The 22,011-nt window shown below is 45.4% G+C and overlaps 1 protein-coding gene across 1 annotated transcript; it reads left to right on the top strand.

Annotated features, from left to right (window-relative positions):
• Positions 1-820: 820 nt before the first annotated feature.
• Positions 821-10,547, top strand: LOC146189800 (uncharacterized). The gene is made up of 4 exons (XM_084605347.1): positions 821-880; positions 4,450-4,641; positions 8,654-8,782; positions 10,320-10,547. The coding sequence occupies exons 1-4, from the start codon at positions 821-823 to the stop codon at positions 10,545-10,547; spliced, it is 609 nt and encodes a 202-aa protein (XP_084461473.1).
• The last annotated feature ends 11,464 nt before the right edge of the window (positions 10,548-22,011 follow it).

Here is a 22,011-nt window from a genome sequence, read left to right as displayed (position 1 = left end):
ATTCAACGACTCCTGGCCTCCGTGGCCAGCCGGCTTATTTCGGCAAATCGTGCGTTTTACCGCCATCTTATCTCCTCCCATCTGGTCCTCTTCGCATCAGCTACATTCAGGCTGCAAGGGGGTAAGGTAGTGATCTCTAGTCACGACTAGAGAAGTCTCAGCATATTTTTACTTTCTCTATTGTACTCGTATATTAAATGAAAACGGCTACTTGCAATGCAGAACGCGACACCGCGGCGGTTAAAGCACACAAGATAAAATGTTGCGGCGAGATCTGCGCACCGCTGTGGGGCAGCAGCCAGCCAATATATATATATATATATGTATATATATATATATATATATATATATATATATATATATATATATATATATATATATATATATATATATATATATATATATATATATATATATACATACCAAAAGTTCTACCGGGCAATAACCTCATAAAGTCTCATTTAATCGCATAGAGTCTCATACGGTGCACATTATTATCATAAAATATCCTACATAATTTATGATGATGTACAAGAAACTATGAGAACTTATGCAATTATATACTACGTGTACGTGATTTCGTATGTGAATTGAGTGAGATTGTGTGAGAAAATGTGAGGTTATTCCCTCATACAATTTTTTCAGTAGGCAGTTATGCCCTCGTTTCAAATGCTGTGACGTGCTAGCTTTATGAAATAAGGCACTAAAGCTAAACCCGTCTTTCGGCTCTTTCAATCACAGAAGCGTTTTCTCACCGCACATCTTCATTGCCATAAGCCACCTGACGTTCCAAGACCAGGGCCGGCCGGACTGCCTCATTATGCCGCCTTCCATATACACATTTCCTGCCCAAATGGCATCACGCTACTTTCCCTCAGTGGTGAGTGCCCTGACGTGTCGTATATTCTGGTCAGACCCCGTGCACAGAATCTATTACGCCAGTCTAGAGCCCTCGAGCGCTGCTGTGCGGAGGAAGTAAAGTCAGGTTTTAAGATACGTGCTGACGTTAAGAGAATAAATACTTAGTACGGGCTCGTCGGTGATTTCATTGTAAAAAGTGGGGGCCAAAGATTGGGGGACGAAAGAGAAGGCATATAGACACAGAGCTTTTCCTGTCGTCTATGTACTTTCTCTTGTGCCCCCGTCTTTTTTGTTCTGCCACTTTCTACAATTAAGAGATAATAATTGAGTTCTAGCGCAGTGACACATTATGCTAATCATACATGGGCGAACGAATTAGACAAAAAAAAATAGCTGCCTTAAGTTACTTCGCTCCGCAGCACTCCACTAGAACTTTATGCAAGTTGGATCCTCACATACTTAATGAATGCTATTTGAATACTCTGAGCAGTTCTCACGCTTAATTAAATTTTGTTGTAAATTGTTCATTCTGATCCCACGTACACTTTTAGAAACACCCCGTTAAGAGTGAGGACTCAGTAGCTTCAGCATCCGCATCGAACGCGTGTGGTGCGGATTTCTATCTCCAGTGCTTTTGTCTACCCACGGTAATGACCGTGGCTACAAACTGTTCTATGGCCTGCTATTCTTTTCTAAGGGGAAAATCTTGAATTGTATGCGTGTCTTACGCCCGCTTCAGCAAATATTTGATACTTCTTGGCCACAGCTTCCCCTGAGGCGACACGCCGCTGGCAAGGTTCATGATTAGGAACAGTGGGAACCGCTCTGAGCAATTTTCGAAGCTAGTTATTTTGTTTAAGAGCATTGCCTCATTCCCTTGGCCAAGTAATTCGTTTCTAGCGCTCATTGTGCGTTTCTTTGTACTTGATTTTCTTACATTTTAGCGATTATATATTATTATATATCTTTATGTTTCTTGAGACGTTCCTTCACGGCTCTGAAGGCATAGAAAGCCACAGCACAGCCTTCAGTAAGGTCAGATAACTTTGGCTACCCGGTATTTGTGTGCACGATCTGCAGAAGACCCAAACCTAATTATTATTCTGAATTTTAATTGACAAATCAATATTTTTGTAAACCCTTCAATTTATTTTGTAGCTCACGGCCGTTACATGCATGCAGCAGTCAGGCATGGACCCGACTAACTCCAGCAGGTCCCGTGTTGCATGATACAAGATGGTCTCTTGGCTTCATATAACGGCCCGCTTCCGCACCGTCAGGTTTCCGCGCGAGGCCACGTTTGTGTACCCAGATGGCGGAAGTCCAACCCGCGTATCCCCGCTTTCAAAGGTGGACGTTAGAGCAACAAAAAACGATAACCGGATTAAACCAGATCAGACACGAGCACCGCTTTTCGCAATCCCGAGGCCCAGCATGGACCTCACAGAGCGGAAGTGGGCTTTACGTAAACTCTGGCCAGAGGGACAATTAGTACAATGTGCTAATCAACCTTAAACGAGCACTGAGGAGAGACTGAAGTTAATCTGCAAGGATATGGCACAGCGGTTTAATCGCAAAAGGTCGTTATCACCGAAAGTTCACCTGTGAAAGGTTAGGACACAACACGCGAAATTCAAGTGTCCCTGCCACCGGCCGCTTTGGCAGATAAAATGCCCGCGTCAATCACGATTTTTTTTTTTTTTTGCACGGCTCAAAGAGGTTACTTAACACTGGTGGAAACGTCGCGGGATTATGTAGGCCGATAAGAGTGTTCTTAAATCTATTTTTTTTTTTTCGATAAATATCTTTAGTAGTCGGTCAAATGTGAACGTAGTGATAGGCCAGGAAATAAAATTTGACTGGGAGTTGTTATTGGATAGACATATCTTTATTGGCTGTTCAGTTCAATCGAGCGTCATGCCAGAGTGTCGTTCTGCTTTAAAGGAGCCCGTTGGAAATTATGATCACCGCACCCGTAACTGTGTACCTATATAAAATTAATTTAGAACACGCTTCTGTATTCTTAAGAGTTGATACAATTGCATTGCCGCCAAGCCATTATGAATGATGGCTTAGCAACGGTCCTAATTAGTTGTTACAAGCATTTCTGATCATTAGTGCTATTTAGCACTAAGCAGTGGGGCCAAATAGTCGTTCCACTTGGTACTGGTTTGTAGAATGGATATGAAGCAGTACTACTTAAGGACCAACAACGGTAGTTCAGTTTATTAAGTGTTGCTGTGTTGTAAGTTGTATCGGCTCTCTACTGCGCGGTAAGGCCGCATACGTTTCGTAATCCGTAGCACTGAACGAGCGCTCCTGTGTGCGGTTGAGGTAGCACACATTAGGTAGATGAGCATTCAGAAAAGGGTTGAAAGCGAAGTGCGTGCCACACTAGCGTCAGAAAAATCGGCTGAAGAGCGCCGACGCGTGCACCCGGGACGGGCTAGATGCGAAGTGGGATATGGCTTGGCGGGATTTGGCAAGGCTGAGGTGTCGGAAAATGGAGGTGTTAAAGTGCGCACTGACACTGGAGTGCCCAGAGTGCAAGTGGGCACTAGAAGTAGAAGTATGTGGCATTCGAGCTTAGAGGCGACAGCTGATGGACTTCGGGTTCGTGCTATACGGCGTTTCTCTCGGATTGCGCGCGCTAGGCCTCTCCCGTCTTTTACCATCGCAACCCGTGATGCTAAAACGCTCAACACTTACGTCATCCTCCGACGCACCACTCTTTGACAACAGATCGCCTTGAATTGGTGAATGCTTTCCCTTTTGTTTTATGTGCAGTGTTTCGTGCGTAGTGGGACCAAATTCATCATTATTTGATATCTGCATTGAACCATATATTTATTTGCTTTTTCTTCTCATAAACATGGCTTCGTTTTTTTTTTTTTTTTCTGGTCGCGTCTGGTTGTTGATATATAACCTGGATGCGAAAGCCGAACTCCGCGGCTGGCTTGCCACCGAAAGAAGAGATGTTTGATGCGGGTTTCGACTCTGTAAGTGACGTCACAACGTTGAAGAGTCTCCTGTCAAAGTACCTGCTGGCTCAACCATGCTATGCGGGCGTCTGACGTCTAGCCCCGCCATGACAAATCAACCCTCGGCCATGAAATCAAGCAGCACCTGCCTACTTGGCTACAAAGCTTTCTGATCGGTCGAGAGGTTAATGGCTTCAAAAGTCATGTGACGAGACAGAAGTTGGAGGCGTGAAGTCATGGCAACGCGTCGCGCTCGGAGTTTGGTCTCAGACGCAGGATTGCCAGGCCGATCAAACATTTTCGCCGCAGACGTGGGGCGCGGGCGAATCAACACTTTGTCGTAACAGTTGACATTAAACAGTGTGGCGTTATCAACCTTTGGATAAATCAGAGAATGTTCGCACTCTGCAAAACAGCACCGTGTTTTTCTGTACAGTATACTGTGAGGCTACTGCAATAAAACAGCTGTTTCTAAACATGCACTAGGAGGGTATATGTTACCACAGAGGTGCGCCGAATTTCGCTTGACTATCTTAATTTTTGTTTTCGCTTTGACTTGCAATAAATTAAGCTTCTCACAGTTACCTTTTCTTTTCTCTTCTGGCAGAATGAATCTGCGGGACTGTTGAAGTTTCTGTGGGACAGCAGAGTGTACCCGGCGCTCTCCATCTCGTTTACGATGAAAGCGCGCTGGTACCGACCTCGGAATCCGGACCCCAACGTTGCAACTATCGGGAACTTCGGTCTGTACAACCCTTGTATGCACACGGGAATCAACCAAGACATCAGTCCTGGAGACGTGAGTACTTCACAATAGGCTGGCTGAGCTTCGCAGATTTCCTGGCTGGAATTGAATCCATAATGTCGCCTTGAAAGTTGACAGAAAGCAGACGAGAACTTCAGTGCGGTCGTATCTCCAGCCTGCTAATCTAAAATAGTAGAAAAAAAGGCATGGCAAAGAAAGATGTGGAGAATATAAAGAGGGGGATCAGTGTCGCATGGTTCTAAGATGGAAGGAGTGCCGAAACCGATACATGTGTGCGCGCCATACACGGGTAGTATCAAGCCCCAGCTGTGTGAATGATGATGATGATGATGATCATCATCATCATCAGCCTGATTATACCCACTGCAGGGCGAAGGCCTCTCCCATATTTCTCCACTTAACCCGGTTCTGTGCTAGCTGCATCCACTTGACCCCTGCGAACTTCTTAATCTCATCCGCCCACCTAACTTTCTGCCGCCCCCTGCTACGCTTTCCTTCCCTTGGAATTCAGTTTGTTACCCTCAGCGACCATCGGTTATCCTCTCCTCGCACATGTCACGCCCATATCCATTTCTTCTTCTTAATTTCCACTAGAATATCGTTAACTTGAGTTATTTCTCTGAGCCACTCTGCACGCTTTCTATCTCTTAATGTTACCCCTACCATTTTTTCGTTCCATAGCCCTCTGGGTTGTCCTCAACTTAAGTAGAACTCTCTTGGTTAGCCTCCACGTTTCAGCCCCATAGGTGAGTACAGGCAAGATGCATTTGAATTATGATATTGACAAGTAAAAAAATTAACAGGTAGCCTTGTGGAAGAATACGTTCTGCTACACAGTAATTATTTTGCAGGTTGCGAGATACTTGTTTAGTGAGGTCTACCTAGTGGGTTGTAAACGCTGTTCCCATCGCATGGCCATGGACGTAATTGCAATGGAGGGGAAACGGCTCTGTTGGCAAGCTACTCGAACTTCAGCCCATCCCCTAGCGATGTCATGATATTTCTCGGCATGCTATGCCATCACCTATCAAAGTTTAGTTCAACGTTTCATTATAAGAGATAGCACACTTGGCCACTTGTTTATTTGGGCCCCCATAAATGAAAAGCTTTAGAATACGGTGACCATATTGGCAAATCAAATAGCGGAAAAAAGGTACAAGTACTCATGCACGAACTCCTTGATACCTATAAAGTGTTGGCTTAAGTGGGGACCCTAACTGAACGCTTGCGAAATTAATTTACCCTCTAACGACTGGATAAGGTCACACAAGATGGCGCCGATTGAAAATGTATATATCTCTCGCCTCATTTGCCTTTCTTCCTTGAATCTTTGATCAGTCTCACTTTCGCAAATTATATAGTATACAATTCATTTCATTGTCTCAAGATGTCCGCGCCGCGAACCTTCGGTGGTAAAGTGTCGCGACTTTTACAATCGCTGCCACTTTAGGCAACTACTACTCATGGCAAATAATCTTTGCTTGGTCGCCATGAAAACAGAACGATAGAAGAGTCGAATATACAAACAACTTGGTGCTGACATAAGCAGAGAGGTTACCATCTATTTTAGGTTAACTGGACGTGCTGTTTTTTTACTTTTGTTAATTTTTGCTTTTTCTGACTTAAATAGGAGTGAAAAATAAACAATCTGGACTCATAATTGCGCTCTCCCAATTGCAGCCGGAATGGCGAAGGGAAGCCTTAATGTGATACAGACAGACCACAAATTGTCGTGAATGAACACCAGAACGACTGCCTTACGACCACACTTATAGCGCTCTTAATTGATCCCCTGTTTCAAAATTCTATTTTCTCTCTGCAATCTGCTTTACACCTTCAATTAGTCCTGTGCCACACACGGCAAGGCTTACAGTCGCTCATCTTTGCTTATGAGGAGGGCTGCTGACATGACATAAGCGACGTGAGAAACAATGGGTTGGAGAGGAAAAGAATCTGAGTGGGAGGGATTTTGGGATCCGGATCCTGCTTTTAGCCCCACTGCGTAATTGAGTAAAGTCATTGCTAGATGTTCAATGTGCCAGTGCATGACGGTAATGAGTCAAGATTGATCCTTTATTCATCACCTGTTCAAAAAGTCTTTACGCATATAGTACCATTGAGCGGAGCACGCTTTTATGAATAAATAGAGCGCAAACAACTGGATGACATGCGCAGTGTGGTGCGACTAAGTCAGCCTGTTTAATCAGTCTGTCCCGAAAGGTCCTTTCCAGCCCCCGCCCGAATAGGTGGCCGATGGGGCAAGTCTTGTCAGCTCCCCCAGTTCACGTATTCTGGGAATGAGGGGGTTCATAAGAGGACACGCTAGAACCCCTCCCAAGCCACCGGCTGTTAAAGGGAGGGTTTCCTGCCTGATTCGCTCCCTGTCTACAGTTTTGTCTTAAATCTGTTTCGCTACCTTTCGCATGCGAGCAAATAGGGCACGATTGCTTGTGTGAAGAACTGCCCTTGGTCCGACCCCGCAGCTTCTAAATTTCGAACAATATCACGCTCATCGCGTGCCTCTAGGGTTAACACGCAGGAATCCGCCCGCAGAATCTGAGAATAGATAATGATTTAAAATATCTGTTCAACTGTTCGTCGTCTGCAGTGTTGGAGTAGCTACGATTTAGTAGTGTAGGATTGGATTGGCCGCGCAAGTTTTATGGTGCTTAGTAAGAATTTACGCGCAAAATACACCTTACTGACTAGACTTGCGGCTTTAGAATCTATATGATTCCTGGCGTCGTTGTGGGTTGGTGTGCCTTGCGTGGAGGGCACTGACGATCTCGCAAAGCAATACCTTACGAGCTATAGCAATAGAAGCGAAACTGCATTGAAGCCACGCCGCATGAGCACGGTGTGCGGGGGGGGGGGGGGGGGGGGGGGGCAATGATTTCTCAAATTTTATAAGGTACGAAGGCTTATACATGTAGCGTAATCTGGACTCGACTGCTCTTTTCCTGGAAGCCGGAGCCCTTCAACTGGCTACGCTATGCACACCGAGAGAGGGACTAACGATGCGAGAATTATTTTACTCATTTTCATTTTTGCTGAGTTATATTTAAGCATTATTATCTTCGTGTTTTTGCCACGCCGGCCCCTTGCCGGCCTCATATAAATGGAGAGATAAACGTGCCAGCTGCCACACGTAAAAGGTGCCCCGACGTCGTGACTCAGTGGTTAGGACAGTTTATTGCTGAGCGTGAAGTCTCTAGTTGGGAAGCGTCCCCGTTTTAGTGGAGTCGAAACAACGCAAGGCGCTTGTATACAATGCGATGTCAGCTCGTCAAAGGACCACTGGTAGTATAAATTATCTAGAGGCTTCTACTACGGCATCCACCATAACGGAGCCGAATCAAGGCACTGAATTGAACAAACGAAACACTTATATGTGACGCGTTGGGCGCAACACTATGCCATCAACCGGCATTTCTAGGCGATCTGGCTTTTACTGCTAGTGCGGTTATGCGTACTAGATAATAGTCTATCTACAAAATAGTGAGCCATATCTGACGCTTTTGCAGTACGGTAAGCGAATTTGCTGCTTTAAAAACTACGTCCTAGTGGACGGTCCGCACTTCGAGCACAGCAGCAAACTTCCTGGCAGCTTTGCGCTAAGATCTAATGTCGATAGAGCCTCTAAGCATCATTACTTGCTTCCCCTCATCTTCTGTGCCCAAGCGCATAAAATAGTACACAGACCGACATACTACTACGACACATTGAAAAATGGCTAGTGGCACCAATGAGCATGATGTTTTTTATTATAGTGCCAACTGTGTTTTCTATAGTTATTTTACTCGTTCATTATGCTTACCTCACCCCACTTCTTTTAACTGAATGCAGCCGGCCTCATTACCCTGAGTGGTACGCATTAGATTCTGTAGCGGCGGGGCGGGTGAAAACTGGAAGGTGCATTTTAGTCAGATATCAGAAATGCGTGGGACAGTATTGGCGAAAGCTATCGTTTCGCGCGTAGCGATACCGGCTCTCAGGCACTGGTGAGCTTACCACTAACTTCAATAATGCTTTTTTACTGTTACAGGCGTGCAACGTGTCCAGTGTCTTAAGGAGGAATTCACATTACGATGGAAACCACACAGTGAGGATCTCTTTCGACAAGACACTCGGACGGACGCTTGTATTTGACTCCATACTAGGATTGAAAGAAAAGGTAAGACTGAAGATAACTGCTGCATAGACAGGACGGTGCGGAGACTGCTACCGGCAACGATTTGTAACGTACATGTGGATAACATACGAGGTTATTCCAATACAGTTGGACTAGTAGATGTTCAAAGAGTTTAAAACTATAGATTTTAGCTCGATCTCGTTTGCAAAGTAAAATATAGGCGCATCCCGGTGCTGCAGTTGTTCATTTCCTAGAATCCCAGCCTCGATGGCCGCTTTTCTGTAGAGAGAAACAGCCAGGCGCCAATCTGCTCTGCAATGTCAGAACACGTAAAAGAACCTTGGGTGGTTGAAATTCCCGTGGGCCTTTCCCGACGCCGTCTCTCACAGCCTTGTGTTGCTTTGGAACGCTAAGCCATAGACCGGAAATCAAACCAGATATCGTAGATGAAAATCTTGAGGATCTTTTTGGGGAATTAGTTGTTTTAATGCTGGAACAGACGCGTTTGGAAATGAAATTTGGAATAACTTAGTTCGAGTACTTACCGGTTGCAAACCTTTATTGGGATATCACAGAACTAGACGTGTGGGCAATGTTCCTAAAGAAAGACTAACCAGACATGCTGGAGTTGATTTTAAAACAGTAGAGTCTTTTTTGTATGATTTGAAATGCTTGTATACCAAAAACGAGCGAGGGCCAACGAGAACACATCTCACTAAGAATTACGTGAAATGCAGTTATAATTATTACGTATAGGTTTACGTAATATTACTTAACAAGAAGGATAAGATTGGGATGGAGCGCATTTGGCAAGCACTCGCAGATTATGACTAGCAGTTTACCGGTATCGCTCAGGAGGAAAGTATACAACAGTTGCATCTTGCCTGTACTCACCTACGAGGCTGAAACATGGAGGCTAACCAAGAGAGTTCTACTTAAGTTGAGGACAACCCAGAGGGCCATGGAACGAAAAATGGTAGGGGTAACATTAAGAGATAGAAAGCGTGCAGAGAGGGTCAGAGAAATAGCTCAAGTTGCCGACATTTTAGTGGAAATTAAGAAAAAGAAATGGACATGGGCAGGACATGTAGTGCGAAGAGAGGATAACCGATGATCGCTGGGGGTAACAAACTGGATTCCAAGGCAAGGAAAGCGTAGCCGGGGGCGGCAGAAAGTTAGGTGGGAGGATGAAATTAAGAAGTTCACAGGGGTCAAGTGGATGCAGCTAGCACAGAACCGGGTTAAGTGGAGAAATATGGGAGAGGCCTTCGCCCTGCAGTGGGTATAATCAGGCTGATGATGATGATAGGTTTACGTAGATTGCTCGCCCTTTTTATAATGAGTCAACTTTGTTGCTGCGATATAAATTATTTCGCCTCTTCACTGCTGTTGCGTTGAAAGATGTGCACAATTTCTACTTAAGGACATCACTGTCAAATACCTTTTATATTCTCCATGTGTAAAGTACGTTGACAACGCAGTTATGATTGCCGCATTTTGTTTCGTGACGAGTCGTTACAGCAGCATCTATTCTCGTTTTTTTTTTTGTTTTTTTTTTTTTTTTTACTGCCTGCGACAGATCTGCGAAACGAAGGTGAACTATACACCCGTCAACTTCACCATCGCTGTGTACGACATCGAATTCGACGTCTGGAAACGCACCCTCTTCCTGAATAGCAGGCAGTGCACCGCGTTCAATATCCGTGACATCAGCACGAGGGTGATGTTCCTGGAAAGGATTCGAGGCTTCCTCAATCGGAGCTACGTGACGGCGCCGGACATACAAGACTGCGTGCAGATTACTTAAGCATGAAGGGCCGCTTTCCAAGACAACCTTGTGATTCGTAGGAGGCTATTAGTCACATTTCTAGTTTCATGTATTTTCAAGACATTGACGAGTAATAGTTGCGATTCCAATATTTCATTACAATTTCTGAATACAAATGTTTAGCGTAACTGACCTGGCCAAAGCCGAGAAACTTTGCGCCATGTCCAGGAAAGCGACGCGCGCCGAAAGCGTCTACCTGCACTTTGTGGACTTTCTAGACCTGCACTTTACTACAAGCCAACAAGTGGAGCTCGTTAGTCATGTGCTTTTTAAAGTGTAATGATTTTAAAATAACGTTTCTCTGCTAATTCGAGCGTAAAAAGTCGGAATTACAGCAATGATTTGCGCAGATATATTTTTACCATTGCCTCGTACAACAATTTATCGATGTCATCAGTGCTTAGCAAAAACCCCGTGAGACATCGAGCTGCTAAATGCTCCGGACTTTATGTTGATTTTACTCTTGCTATTTCACATAACTTAATCTTACACGAATCAATGCACCTGCTCCTCCAGAGTGGATTGACTGGAGTAACGTAAGAACATCGATACCAAAGCAATGATAACGTAGTTCTATCCTCTTCTTTCAATGTTAAGAGCCAAAACAATTTCCGCCGAAACTTTTAAGGTCGTTCATTGTAGTCTTTACGGCACTCTCTCGCACAAAATAAGTTTTTGTCACAGACGACACTTAGCTCTTGCACTCTTCCTTTCTCGCTTTTTTTTTCTTTCATTCAAAATTCTTTTATTTCTTTCATAAATACACTTCCGGTGTGTACATTTTATTATTCTATCCATAATTTCCCGACACATCGGTGGTGTGGATATACTGCTTCTGTAGGTCTCACCTTAATTCCTGTCTAGTCAATTTGCGAGGCATTATGTTGCAGCGAACCATAGTTTAACTTTGTTTTGGTTTGGTTTGTGGGGTTTAACATCCCAAAGGACCTCAGGCTATGAGAGACGCCGTAGTGGAGGACTCCGGAAATTTCGACCACCTGGGGTTCTTTAACGTGCGATGTCAGTGCACGTAACAACAGCCGTCGCAACAACAGTCGTCGTCCACCACCGAAGTGGTGGCGGGTGCAATGACGGCCGCCCAAGCCAGCGTGACGTTTCCCGTTTCACGTCACGACCGGCTGTGACAGCTCCGCTTCACGTCGTCGCGGTACTTCGCAAAGCGATGGATGACATGGACGCTGCGTCTCGCCGTGCGGCGCTAATTGTGGAGGAAAGGCTAATGCACGTTTAGATGGTACGCCATCGCTCCTTTCGCGTCCAAGGCTAGGATTGGAGATGGCAGATGAGACCTCAGGCTTTCGCCTGCCCCGCCGGGGTGGTGCAGTGGTAAGACACCCGACTACTGTGGCGGGGTACCCGGGTTCGAACCCGACCTCGGCGGCTGCGTTTCGATGGAGGCGAAACGAAGAGGCGTCCGTGTGCTGTGCGATGTCAGCGCTGTTGTTGTTGTGGCTGTAGGAAGAAGGAAAAGAATATGCACGGGCCTGCTACTGGCTCTGTAGTTGAGCCACCTCCGCTGCCTCGTGCAGACAGATTTATTCTATTTATTTATTTATAGGAAGGGAAAGGCGCGGTAACTGTCTCACATGTCTTCTGTGGACACCGCAACCGCGCCGTAAGGGAAGGGAAGAAGATGGGAGTAAAAGTGGAAAGAGAGAAAGAGGAGCCGTAGTGGAGGGCTACGAAGTAATTTCGACCACCTGGGGATCTTTAACGTGCGCTGACATCGCACAACACACGGACGCCTCCTCGTTTTGCCTCCATCGAAACGCAGCCGCCGAGGTCGGGTTCGAACCCGGGTACTCCGGCACAGTAGTCGGGCGTCTTAACCACTGCACCACCCCGGCGGGGCCGTGCAGACAGAAGAGAAAATAGAGAAGAAAAGGAAGAGGGAGAGAAAGACGCGCGCCGCAACAACGGTCGTCCACCACCGAAATGGTGGCGGGTGCAATAACAGCCTACAACAGATAAAAATTCTGTGGCATGCTAGCGCCCGCCGCAAGCGGCGTTGACCTACCTGTCCCAGCCCCATCAGGAATGTCAGCGCACGTTAAAGATCCTCAGGTGGTCGAAATTGCTATGCAGCCCTTCACTACGGCTCCTGTTTCTCTCTTTCTCCTTTCAATCCTCCCATCGTCCTTTCCCTTACTGCGCGGTTGAGGTGTCCACAAAAAACAAGTGAGACAGTTACCGCGCCTTTCCCTTCCTGTAAATCAGACTTTCGCCTTTCACGCATGGGATGCTGAGATAATCCGGTTGATAATGATGATGATGATAATCTTGTCGCGTCTAGCGCCGCCTTAAGAGCTTTTCTTGCACTAAGTGATCCCGCGGAAGCGAACGCGTTCCAATGGCAAATATGGAGGAAGGGATCTCAGTGCGAGCGAGGCGCTCCGTTGGGGCTCCGGCGGTGCGCTCGCGATCTGCCATTGGAATTCAACATGAGACATAAGATACGATCGGATCCTTGTTATAAGTGTGGGCCAAGAGGGCCCCGCCCACATAATCTTGGAGTGCCCCTTCTCCCCAGTGAGGGCCATAAATACAGACAACAAAAAACCTGGGAGACCCTGATGCGCAGCTCGGACCCTGAGCCTCAGTACGCAACGATCTAATTGCTTGAGAAGGCCGCCGAGGAACTACGCATCCTGGCCACTATGCGAAGTGAAGCGCCACTCTAAAGACCCCTCAGGCTTAGAGCTGAGGGGTGGAGGAGCTGCGCACCATTTATGCTGTTAAAATGTTTATTCTACAATCTCTTCTCACACACGGTGCTGGGATTCACAAGCTATTTATTCACAGTTCAATCATGTTACATTCGCAGCATCAAAACCTCACGAGCGACTTATTGTCTCTGGACCTTACCAAAGCAATTTATAATATACAGCATGACTCAATCCTTGACGTCCTCTCCAGCCTAAGATAGGGGAACGCACCCACTGATATAGCATAGCCTTACTCCGGGACCACACGCGGAACTCAAACTCGGTCTTGTATAATCCCCACCTTATCTCTAGGCGATTGCGGAACACGCGGGGATCAGTCCTCTCCTCCCTACTATTTCACATTATCTCATCTTGATGGTCCGCAAGCTAACGAAAATCTCAAACCTCTTCCGCTCTCTATATGTGGAAGACATTATTCTATAGACAACAAAGAGAAATGTGGAACACAGAATACACTATCTAGCAGGAGTGGGCTAACGGCAACGCGCGCAGCGTCAATCGGCATAGCACGCTCCCCCCTCCAAATCAGAACTCCTGTTGCTCCTCAGAAGCCATCGCTTTACCAAGCAACAATACGCCTCCATACACATCATTGATGGACCCCCAGTACCCAAGGTCATCTAGCGTCAAGCTCTGGGAATGTTCCTGCAAAACAATAAGCATCACAGAAACTGTCCTCAATCTTGCTATCACCACCCATCAAACTATCAGACTCACCAAGTGAATAGCGAACAATCACAGAGCATGCAGATCATGCGAGAGCACATCTCAGGCGCCTTGTACAGGCACTCATCCTCAGCCGATTTGTATATTCCCTTACATATCTCTATCTTACAAAGGCATGAAACGGAGAAAGGGGACGCACACGTTCCTCAGGCGTACAAAACAGCACATCAGCTCCGGAGACATACTCCTACCACACGCCTCCTAAACATGGGATTCAACAACACAATCCAAGAACTAGTGGAAGCTCATCTTACCGCTCAAATCACCGCTTTTCTTCACAGAGACTGACAGGTTCTTCCTCACTGCACTGAATCTCCAACCAATCGGTCCACTCTCTGATAACCGCCGCCTAGTCTGCTAACACATCCGGGACAACCTTACTATACAACCACTACCTAAGAATATGCATCCTACTCACCAGACTAGGGGTTCGAGCTAAGGCATTGCCCAAAATCCACGCGACTGACACCCAAGCTGTCTACGGAGGCGCGGCTGAATAGTCACCCCGCGGCATATGCCATCTGTGTACTTTCGTATAATTTCCATCGAACAGTTCTCGCCTGTGTTAAAGAAAAAAATGTCGGCAGAGGTCGAAGTGGCAGCCATAGCGCTAGCCATCTCCTCTTCCACTGTCGCACTCCTTTTCAGCTATTCTAAATCGGTCACCCAAAATATCGCAAGCGCAATAAATCTTAACCTCGGGCTCCACTGCTCCCCGACCGATCCACATGGTCTGAGTACCAGGCCATGCAGGCAAATAGCGCGGAAAGTTGGTCGAGTTGTACGTTCAAGATGAAAACAAAGCGCAAAAGGAACACGCGGACGTAAGTTGGATAAAGACAGGTGCAATGACAAACCAGCCCACTCAACTGCTCGAGCGCACTTCAACCGAGCGGAGCACACCGAAGACTGAGGAAGCACGTCGGACAGACTTCCCACCTATCATGATTAACTCTTTACTTCCGAGAACGACTCTTCTATACCCCACCTCACACCTCTCTCTCCCATCAAATAATCTGGCGAAAGCTTCAAGCCAAAACTTTTCTCTCCCCAGCTTGGTTGGCATGTGCACACCGGGGCCGGTATGACCCCATATTCACTGCTTGCGGGTCACCTAGAGCCGCCGTCGATTATATAATAGCGAACACCTTAGATAGCTGTATCCAGGAGATAGCTGTATCCAGGTCAGACCCAGCTTCGCAGAGATGATGGTTGACTGGGATGAACCGGTCGCAGCCAGGCACAGCCTGATAGCCACCAACCGGGATCAGGAACCCTATCAATCCTTGTAATCAACCCTGGTACCCTCAATAAATGTTTTACGACCAGAACCACACTCCCTTCTCCTGGCGTAACAGAACTCTCGCTCTCATAGACTTACATCCTGCCATCCACCGCATGGAGGGCTGCATTAGCGTGCGGCCACAAGACGGCGCAACGAGGTCACCACGATCATCATTATCAGCGAGAATGACCGCATTGGTTATAAAAAGGGTGCGAGCAGAAGAAATCTGCTCAATGCTCAAGCACCCGGGGAGCACTTTAGTGGTCATCGCGCTTAGCAGCTGCGACGAATCTTTTCAGAAGCGTTCGAGGAAATTCCATGCACTGTCCACCGGAGCAGGGTGGACGCTGGAGCTACCTGCTGATTTGGCTGTTATCCCGCATTGACTTGAGAATAGGTAAACCCGTACTGCCTTCCGTCTTTTGTGCTTATGCTGCGCAGCCTTAACTCATTCACCGCAGCCGGACGCCATTTTAGAAGTTTCTGCACCAACGCCTCCTCTATTAGGCTTTGGCTACAGAAAGGCATCTACAGTGAAAAGCAGCGCCAGCGTCCACACCATCGGCAATGATTCGGCATATAGACGTACTTCAGACCTCAAACTCCCGGCAGTTTTTGTTGGCATTTTTTGGTGAGTACCATTATCCCTCTGCTTTCGATCAGCTGCATACGGTTCTGAAATTTTAAATGAATATTTATAGCGTTTAACTTCCCAAAGGGACTCGGGCAATAAGACGCACCGTAGTGGAGTACTCTCTATAACTATACCGCACGGATTTATCTACATAGCACTGGCATAGAACAGTACGCGGGCATCAGGCATCTTACATCCCCTCCTTCCTCCATCCTATTGAAACGCAGACGCAGCAGCCGGGTTCGAACCCGCGTCTCCCCACTCCATAGTCGCTAAAAATGCCTGCTCGAAAAGGTGTTTGAAATGTGTTTCCATGAGCTCCTATTTTGAGCGGACTCAATTAAGAATACTACCTGTTCTCTTGCACGGTGCTCTGTGACTCGCCAGCGTTTGGAACAAGTTTGGAACATTATGAGAATGCAGTGCGTTCCCAATTTCGACTGCAGGCTGCCCACTCGAAACGCAATGAGTGTCTCCATCATGCCCGCCGCGAACACATCGCGATATTGAACACTGTGTGTCAGGCGTTTCATGCCGTGTCGTTTGAACCGAGTGTAAACGTAATTTAGCAGGCTAATTTAGCCTCCGTCCTGTGTCTGCTGCGGTTTTATTTTCCTTATGTAAACGTAATGAAGCCCGAAAGTTGTTGTTGGCCGGCCTATTTGAAACGAAGCTTATACAGCTGGTTCGTTCGAAAAGCCGCCGGCGTTGTAGGTGTTGTCCGCAATGCGTGTCAGAAATAATCGGGACTACGAGAAAAATATCGTGTGGAGGTAATTTTTGGATCTAGCGATTGGTGATCAATGGTGTGTGATAGGGGAGGAGGAGGTAATGAAATCATTATAATGAAGTGATTAATTAAAAATCTCTAAATAGGAAAAAGATGACTCAAAAAGTTCACTAAAATGTTTTTGATGAATTGGTTAATTAAATGATTAAAACTGAAAACTTCGAAAAGGTCCTGAAAAGTGTCAAAATGCTCAAAAAAGAAAGGCGCTGTTTAGTAACGCTAGTTCAAAAATTTTTGTTTGCAATGAATCAAATATTTGAAATCATTGAAAAAGTGACAAATAGGTAAAAAAAGATGTTCAAAGGTGTGGTATTAAGAAAATTAGGTTTAAGTGTACAACATACTAGTGTTTGATAGCCCTAATTAAGAAACTTTAGTTTGTGATTGATACAAGAATAGAAATGTATAAAAAGTGAAAATGCATACTGTAGCTAAATTTACTATGAACACGCCGGTTTGGTTTGAGTAATATTTTTCTAGATCTAGCGCCACGCTTTCGGTAGCGTCTTCGGAAGGAAACGCTATAAAGAGGTCGCAAGCGCCGCGCGTCTGCTAGGCAACTCCCTTTGAATACAACCATTGAGAGAGAAAATATAATACAACTCTTTTAACTCTGTAAAATACCCCTTAGGTGAAAGCGTGTTGCTTGCCCGTGTGACAGAGGTACGAGAATAAAAATCAAGTAAGACGCATTACCTTAATGTGAAATGCAATCGTGTCCATACCCTTAACAGTAGAGCTTCGCTTCCTTATAGCATGCCGGAAGATTGGGGCGCAGCTTTTTGATACCTGATGTGTTCCGGCTCACAATTCTGTGGAACGCGCCGATTGCGTTCCAAGCAACGCCTGGGACGCCAACCCTACGGTCATGACGAAATCGCGTTGCCCAAACACACGGACGCAGTTTTTTTTTTACTTTTTATATTTGGATATTTATTTCTATATATTTATACACCGTTATTTAGCATCGGTAAACGTTGGCTTCCATTCTGAGTGCGAAAGTCTTTCTAGGCTCACCGAACGAAATCCCGTGCGCGAGAGTTCGCAACATCTGCGAACGTCTCCTATTACGAGGCGTTGGATCTGTGCGCGAGATTCCGCGAGCTGTGTTTTGTCTAACATTCCTGCCATCTGCAATTCCACACTTGAACACGCGCCAAGGAACGCCACGCCACAGAAGTGATGGTATACCGTCCAAAGTGCGACAGATACTGTGCATTTCATTTGATTCACATGTTCGCATTCATAACATTTTGACACTTTTGAAGCCTCATTTCTTAATTTTTTTTGTTCAAATAAATGCTCAATTAACGCTCTTCACTTTTAATTAAAATTATCAACCATTGGTTTTTTTTTTTCTGAGCATCATTACACTTTTAACCCTCTTTACTATTTTTCATTCTATTCATTTCTTCATTCATCATTGACTCAATTGCAACAGTTTTGTTAATTCGTCAACGCCTATCACACACATGTTAATATTCACTTACCAGAACCCCAATTTACGAGTACCATGATTAGATGTTTTACGAAGCCCCTTAATACTTTCGACATGTGGTGATGACTACAACTACCGCTACGATGCCTGCGGCCTTTCAACTGTGCAATGTGGGTCCGCATTTCGAGAGTGTCGCTATCTTCCTGACCTCGAGTCATCTGACTAGTGGAAACCCTGGAACCAGGAGTTATGGCCAGTTCCAGTACCGGAATTTCGAGATCAAGAAAATAGCGACACTTTCGATAACGACGCAAACTCGCGATACGGGCCCTGTGTAAGTTAACGCTTTAAAATTACAGGGGTTCAATACTGTAGAACCAGATGTCGAGCGAAAGCTTTAGCTGTGGGCGTCCGAACGTTGAATCGAGCACAACCTGCGTTTCCTTCGAACGCATCAAGGTACAGCGGCGTTCTATGAACTCTTTCATTCCCTATGCATGCGGTGACTACTTACACCGTGCAACAGAGTGTACAATTAAAGCTATATGGGATTGTTTTCCCCAATAGTTATGGTGCGGAGGGAATATGCATGCTTAAGGGATTCTAGCGTTCCTTTAAAGATATTTATTCCTGCTGGCTACAATTTTCTAAATTTATGGATTAGATATGCCTCTCTATATTTTCTGTCTTTTGCGAATTTAAAGCCTGACTGGAGAAAATATAATTTCATTTCTTCGAACTTATGGTTTTTCTGACTGAAATGCTGGGAAAATTCTTTTGGAAAGTTTTTGCTTGCGTCTGTTCGATGACCATTAAGCCTTATCTTCATTGGTTGCCCTCTCTCTGCGATGTACTGTTTATGACGGAACCGGAGTGGCACTCACTCCTAGTGATGTGCTCTAACTTGCGTCTTGTTTGATTTTTGTTGACTTGGTGTATCCTATTGCGTATTGTGTTGATTTGATGCTCTTTTCTAAATTTGTACATAGTCGATGTACATGGGACATTGTTTCAGTGTAATAAATACCATGCTGAAAAAAATCTAGGGGATGGCGCAGCTGGTTAAAGTGCTCGGCTCAGGTACCTGAGGGATGGAGATTCAATTCCTGGTGGAGACAGGATTTATTTTAATTAGCTTCCTCAGTGTAGAAAAGGAGAATTATGGTGTTCGTTTCATGATTACTGGAGCAGCGTATAGTTGGTTAAAGCGCTTGGATGGGGATCCCCGGTATGGAGGCTTGATTCCCGGTGGAGACCGCATTCTTATTTTGCTGATGACGTTAGTATCAGTTTTCTGTGATGTTGTTCGTCAACTATAGTGTGACCGAACTAACGCTGACAGCATGACCCACTAAAAGCTTTGGGCTTAAAACACTCGACTACTGAATCGGAGTACTCGTTTTGGAACCGGAACCCCGGTATGGAGGCTTGATTCCCGGTGGAGACCGCATTCTTATTTTGCTGATGACGTTAGTATCAGTTTTCTGTGATGTTGTTCGTCAACTATAGTGTGACCGAACTAACGCTGACAGCATGACCCACTAAAAGCTTTGGGCTTAAAACACTCGACTACTGAATCGGAGTACTCGTTTTGGAACCGGAACACCGGCAGTTGTGTTTCGATGGAGGCGAAAAGGAGAGGCATTCTTGTCCAGTGCTATTTTAGTGCATGTTAAAAGAACCTTAGATGGTCGAAGATACTCCGCAGCCCTCCACTATGGTACCCTTTCGTTCTGCTTCACTCCCGCCTTGCTAGCCCTTACGGCGCGGTATGGTGCCCATAGAGAAATTGAGATACTGCACCATTCCTTCCTATAAACCATCTCGTCAGCGGTCATTTCCAAGCACAGAGCTCAATGTGAAATCATGTTTGGAAATAACCTATAACGCAATTTCTCATATGAAGGAGATGCGCTATCTGTCAAACCTTTTCTATGGACACCTGGCGACGCTGTAAAGGAAGGGAAGAAGGTAGGCGTGTGACCAGAAAGAAAAAGGTGACGTTGTAGAAGGCTGCACTTCCCTTATCCCATTATAGGTCATTTCAAAGCCTGATTTCACCTTCAGCTTCGCATCTCGGAAGATTTACTCCGGAATGTGTGCATTCATTATCGTGTTTAGTCATTACAAATACGTCTTTAGGCATTGCTTCTATGTGACTTTCTGGATCGCTACAGTATATGAACAAAAGCGTCTTTTGGCGTCACGCTACACGACTCATGAAAGGTTGCAATTCATTGGACGCGACTTATGACACCGTGTATTTTATTCGTTTTCTTTACATTAACCGGACGTGTCTACTGGATATTATGGTTGATGCTGACCGCGTCGTTGCGTCTAGGGGACTAATTACGAACGAAAAACAAAAAAACTAAACAAAGCAGACCTGAAGCTGGATTTTATTAGTACCACAGCTCGGTGATGTTTGGCTGTTGATTTTAGAGCGAGAGCTCCCTGTCCAAAATTCTTCCACCGATATACTGTGTCCATTCGGCGTTCAGTTCAGCTACAAGAATGCAGATGAGCTAAAACAAGCCCTAACAAGGCATTTATTACATAGTCTTCTAGGTTATGTCAAGTAAAATGGCAGCACAAGTGTTTAAACGTCGGACAGTTTATGTGGAGTTTATTATTCATTACTTGATACTAGTTTTGAAACTAAACGTTTATTAACTACTCTAGGTAGAGCCACTATTCAATTGGGCTTCAATGGGGCCTTCATTTGATGTTCAAAGAGCAGGATCACATTGCTGGTAACGGTTCAGACGTCCACAGCAAATTCTATGGGGCACGTTGGATTATTAAAGGGCAATGAGGGAATTGCCTTTATAACAGCGGGGTGGTCCAAAGCCCCCCAATAAGGCACCTCTTTCGCTCTTACAGCGAAAGCTATTCTGGTCTCATGGAACGAAATCTCGCGCGAGATCTGTCAGCGCAACCTTTAGGCGTTGGATCACATTGCGCGAGATGTGTTCTCCTTGTCTAGCCTTCCAATCCTACACTTCGACGCGCCAAGGAACGCCACTCGACGGGAGTGATATGGGTACCGTCCAACTCACACTTGCCGGAGAAAATGACAGATACTGCGCCTTTCTTTTGCTGTAAGCCAATTATTATGTGTAGCACTGTGCCACGAACGCCGAATTAACTAACATGAATAAATTAGAGAAAGTTCAAAAGAGGGCGGCACGATACATATGTAACAATTACCGGCGTACATCAAGCTGGCCTTCCGACAATAACTGAGCGAAATCGTTGTGCACGACTTAAGTTTCTGTACCAATAAATTAAAAGACACTACAGATCAGAACTCGCCAATTTGCTTGTTTTTTCGTCCGGATACGCAACCCGACAACGACACCAGCTAACTTTACCTCCTTTTCGCGTTCGAAATAACTGCTTTAAATACTGATTCCTTCCACGAACTATTTTCGATTGAAATAACCTCACTAAGAATGAAATGCTGCAGCCATCACTGACGTTGTTCTCGCAACATACCACCTAGTTTCTTTTTATTGGACTGGTTATTTCACTGCTGTGTTGTATATGTTTCGTTCTATTCCTAATTGTGCAGAACAGCTTCAACTTGCACTGTAATTATTGTTTATTTTTGCCTGTTTTGTTAAACTGCTTAGTTTGTAATCCCACCTGCTAAAATCCCAACACTGGGATTGCAGTATCAATAAATAAGGAGGCAAACGATGAAAGGCAAATTATAGAAGAGGAAGTTTAGGCTTTTGCCGTTATTTTATTAACAGACATCTAAGAGACAGACTAATTTATTTTACTCTAAACCAATTTGAAACACCGCTGATTCCTGGTT

The sequence above is a fragment of the Amblyomma maculatum genome, chromosome 5 (genome assembly GCF_055883805.1).
Source record: "Amblyomma maculatum isolate TAMU_Amacu chromosome 5, ASM5588380v1, whole genome shotgun sequence".
Taxonomy (NCBI): Eukaryota; Metazoa; Arthropoda; class Arachnida; order Ixodida; family Ixodidae; genus Amblyomma; species Amblyomma maculatum.
The sequence above is the reverse complement of the archived record's forward strand: the minus strand, read 5'-3'. Positions and strand labels throughout refer to the sequence as shown.

Coding starts and splice junctions, on each gene's coding strand:
- LOC146189800 (XM_084605347.1), top strand. CDS start 821: ATGCCGCCTTCCATATACACATTTCCTGCCCAAATGGCATCACGCTAC. Junction 4,642..8,653: donor AAGACATCAGTCCTGGAGAC/GTGAGTACTTCA, acceptor TTACTGTTACAG/GCGTGCAACGTGTCCAGTGT. Junction 8,783..10,319: donor TACTAGGATTGAAAGAAAAG/GTAAGACTGAAG, acceptor TGCCTGCGACAG/ATCTGCGAAACGAAGGTGAA.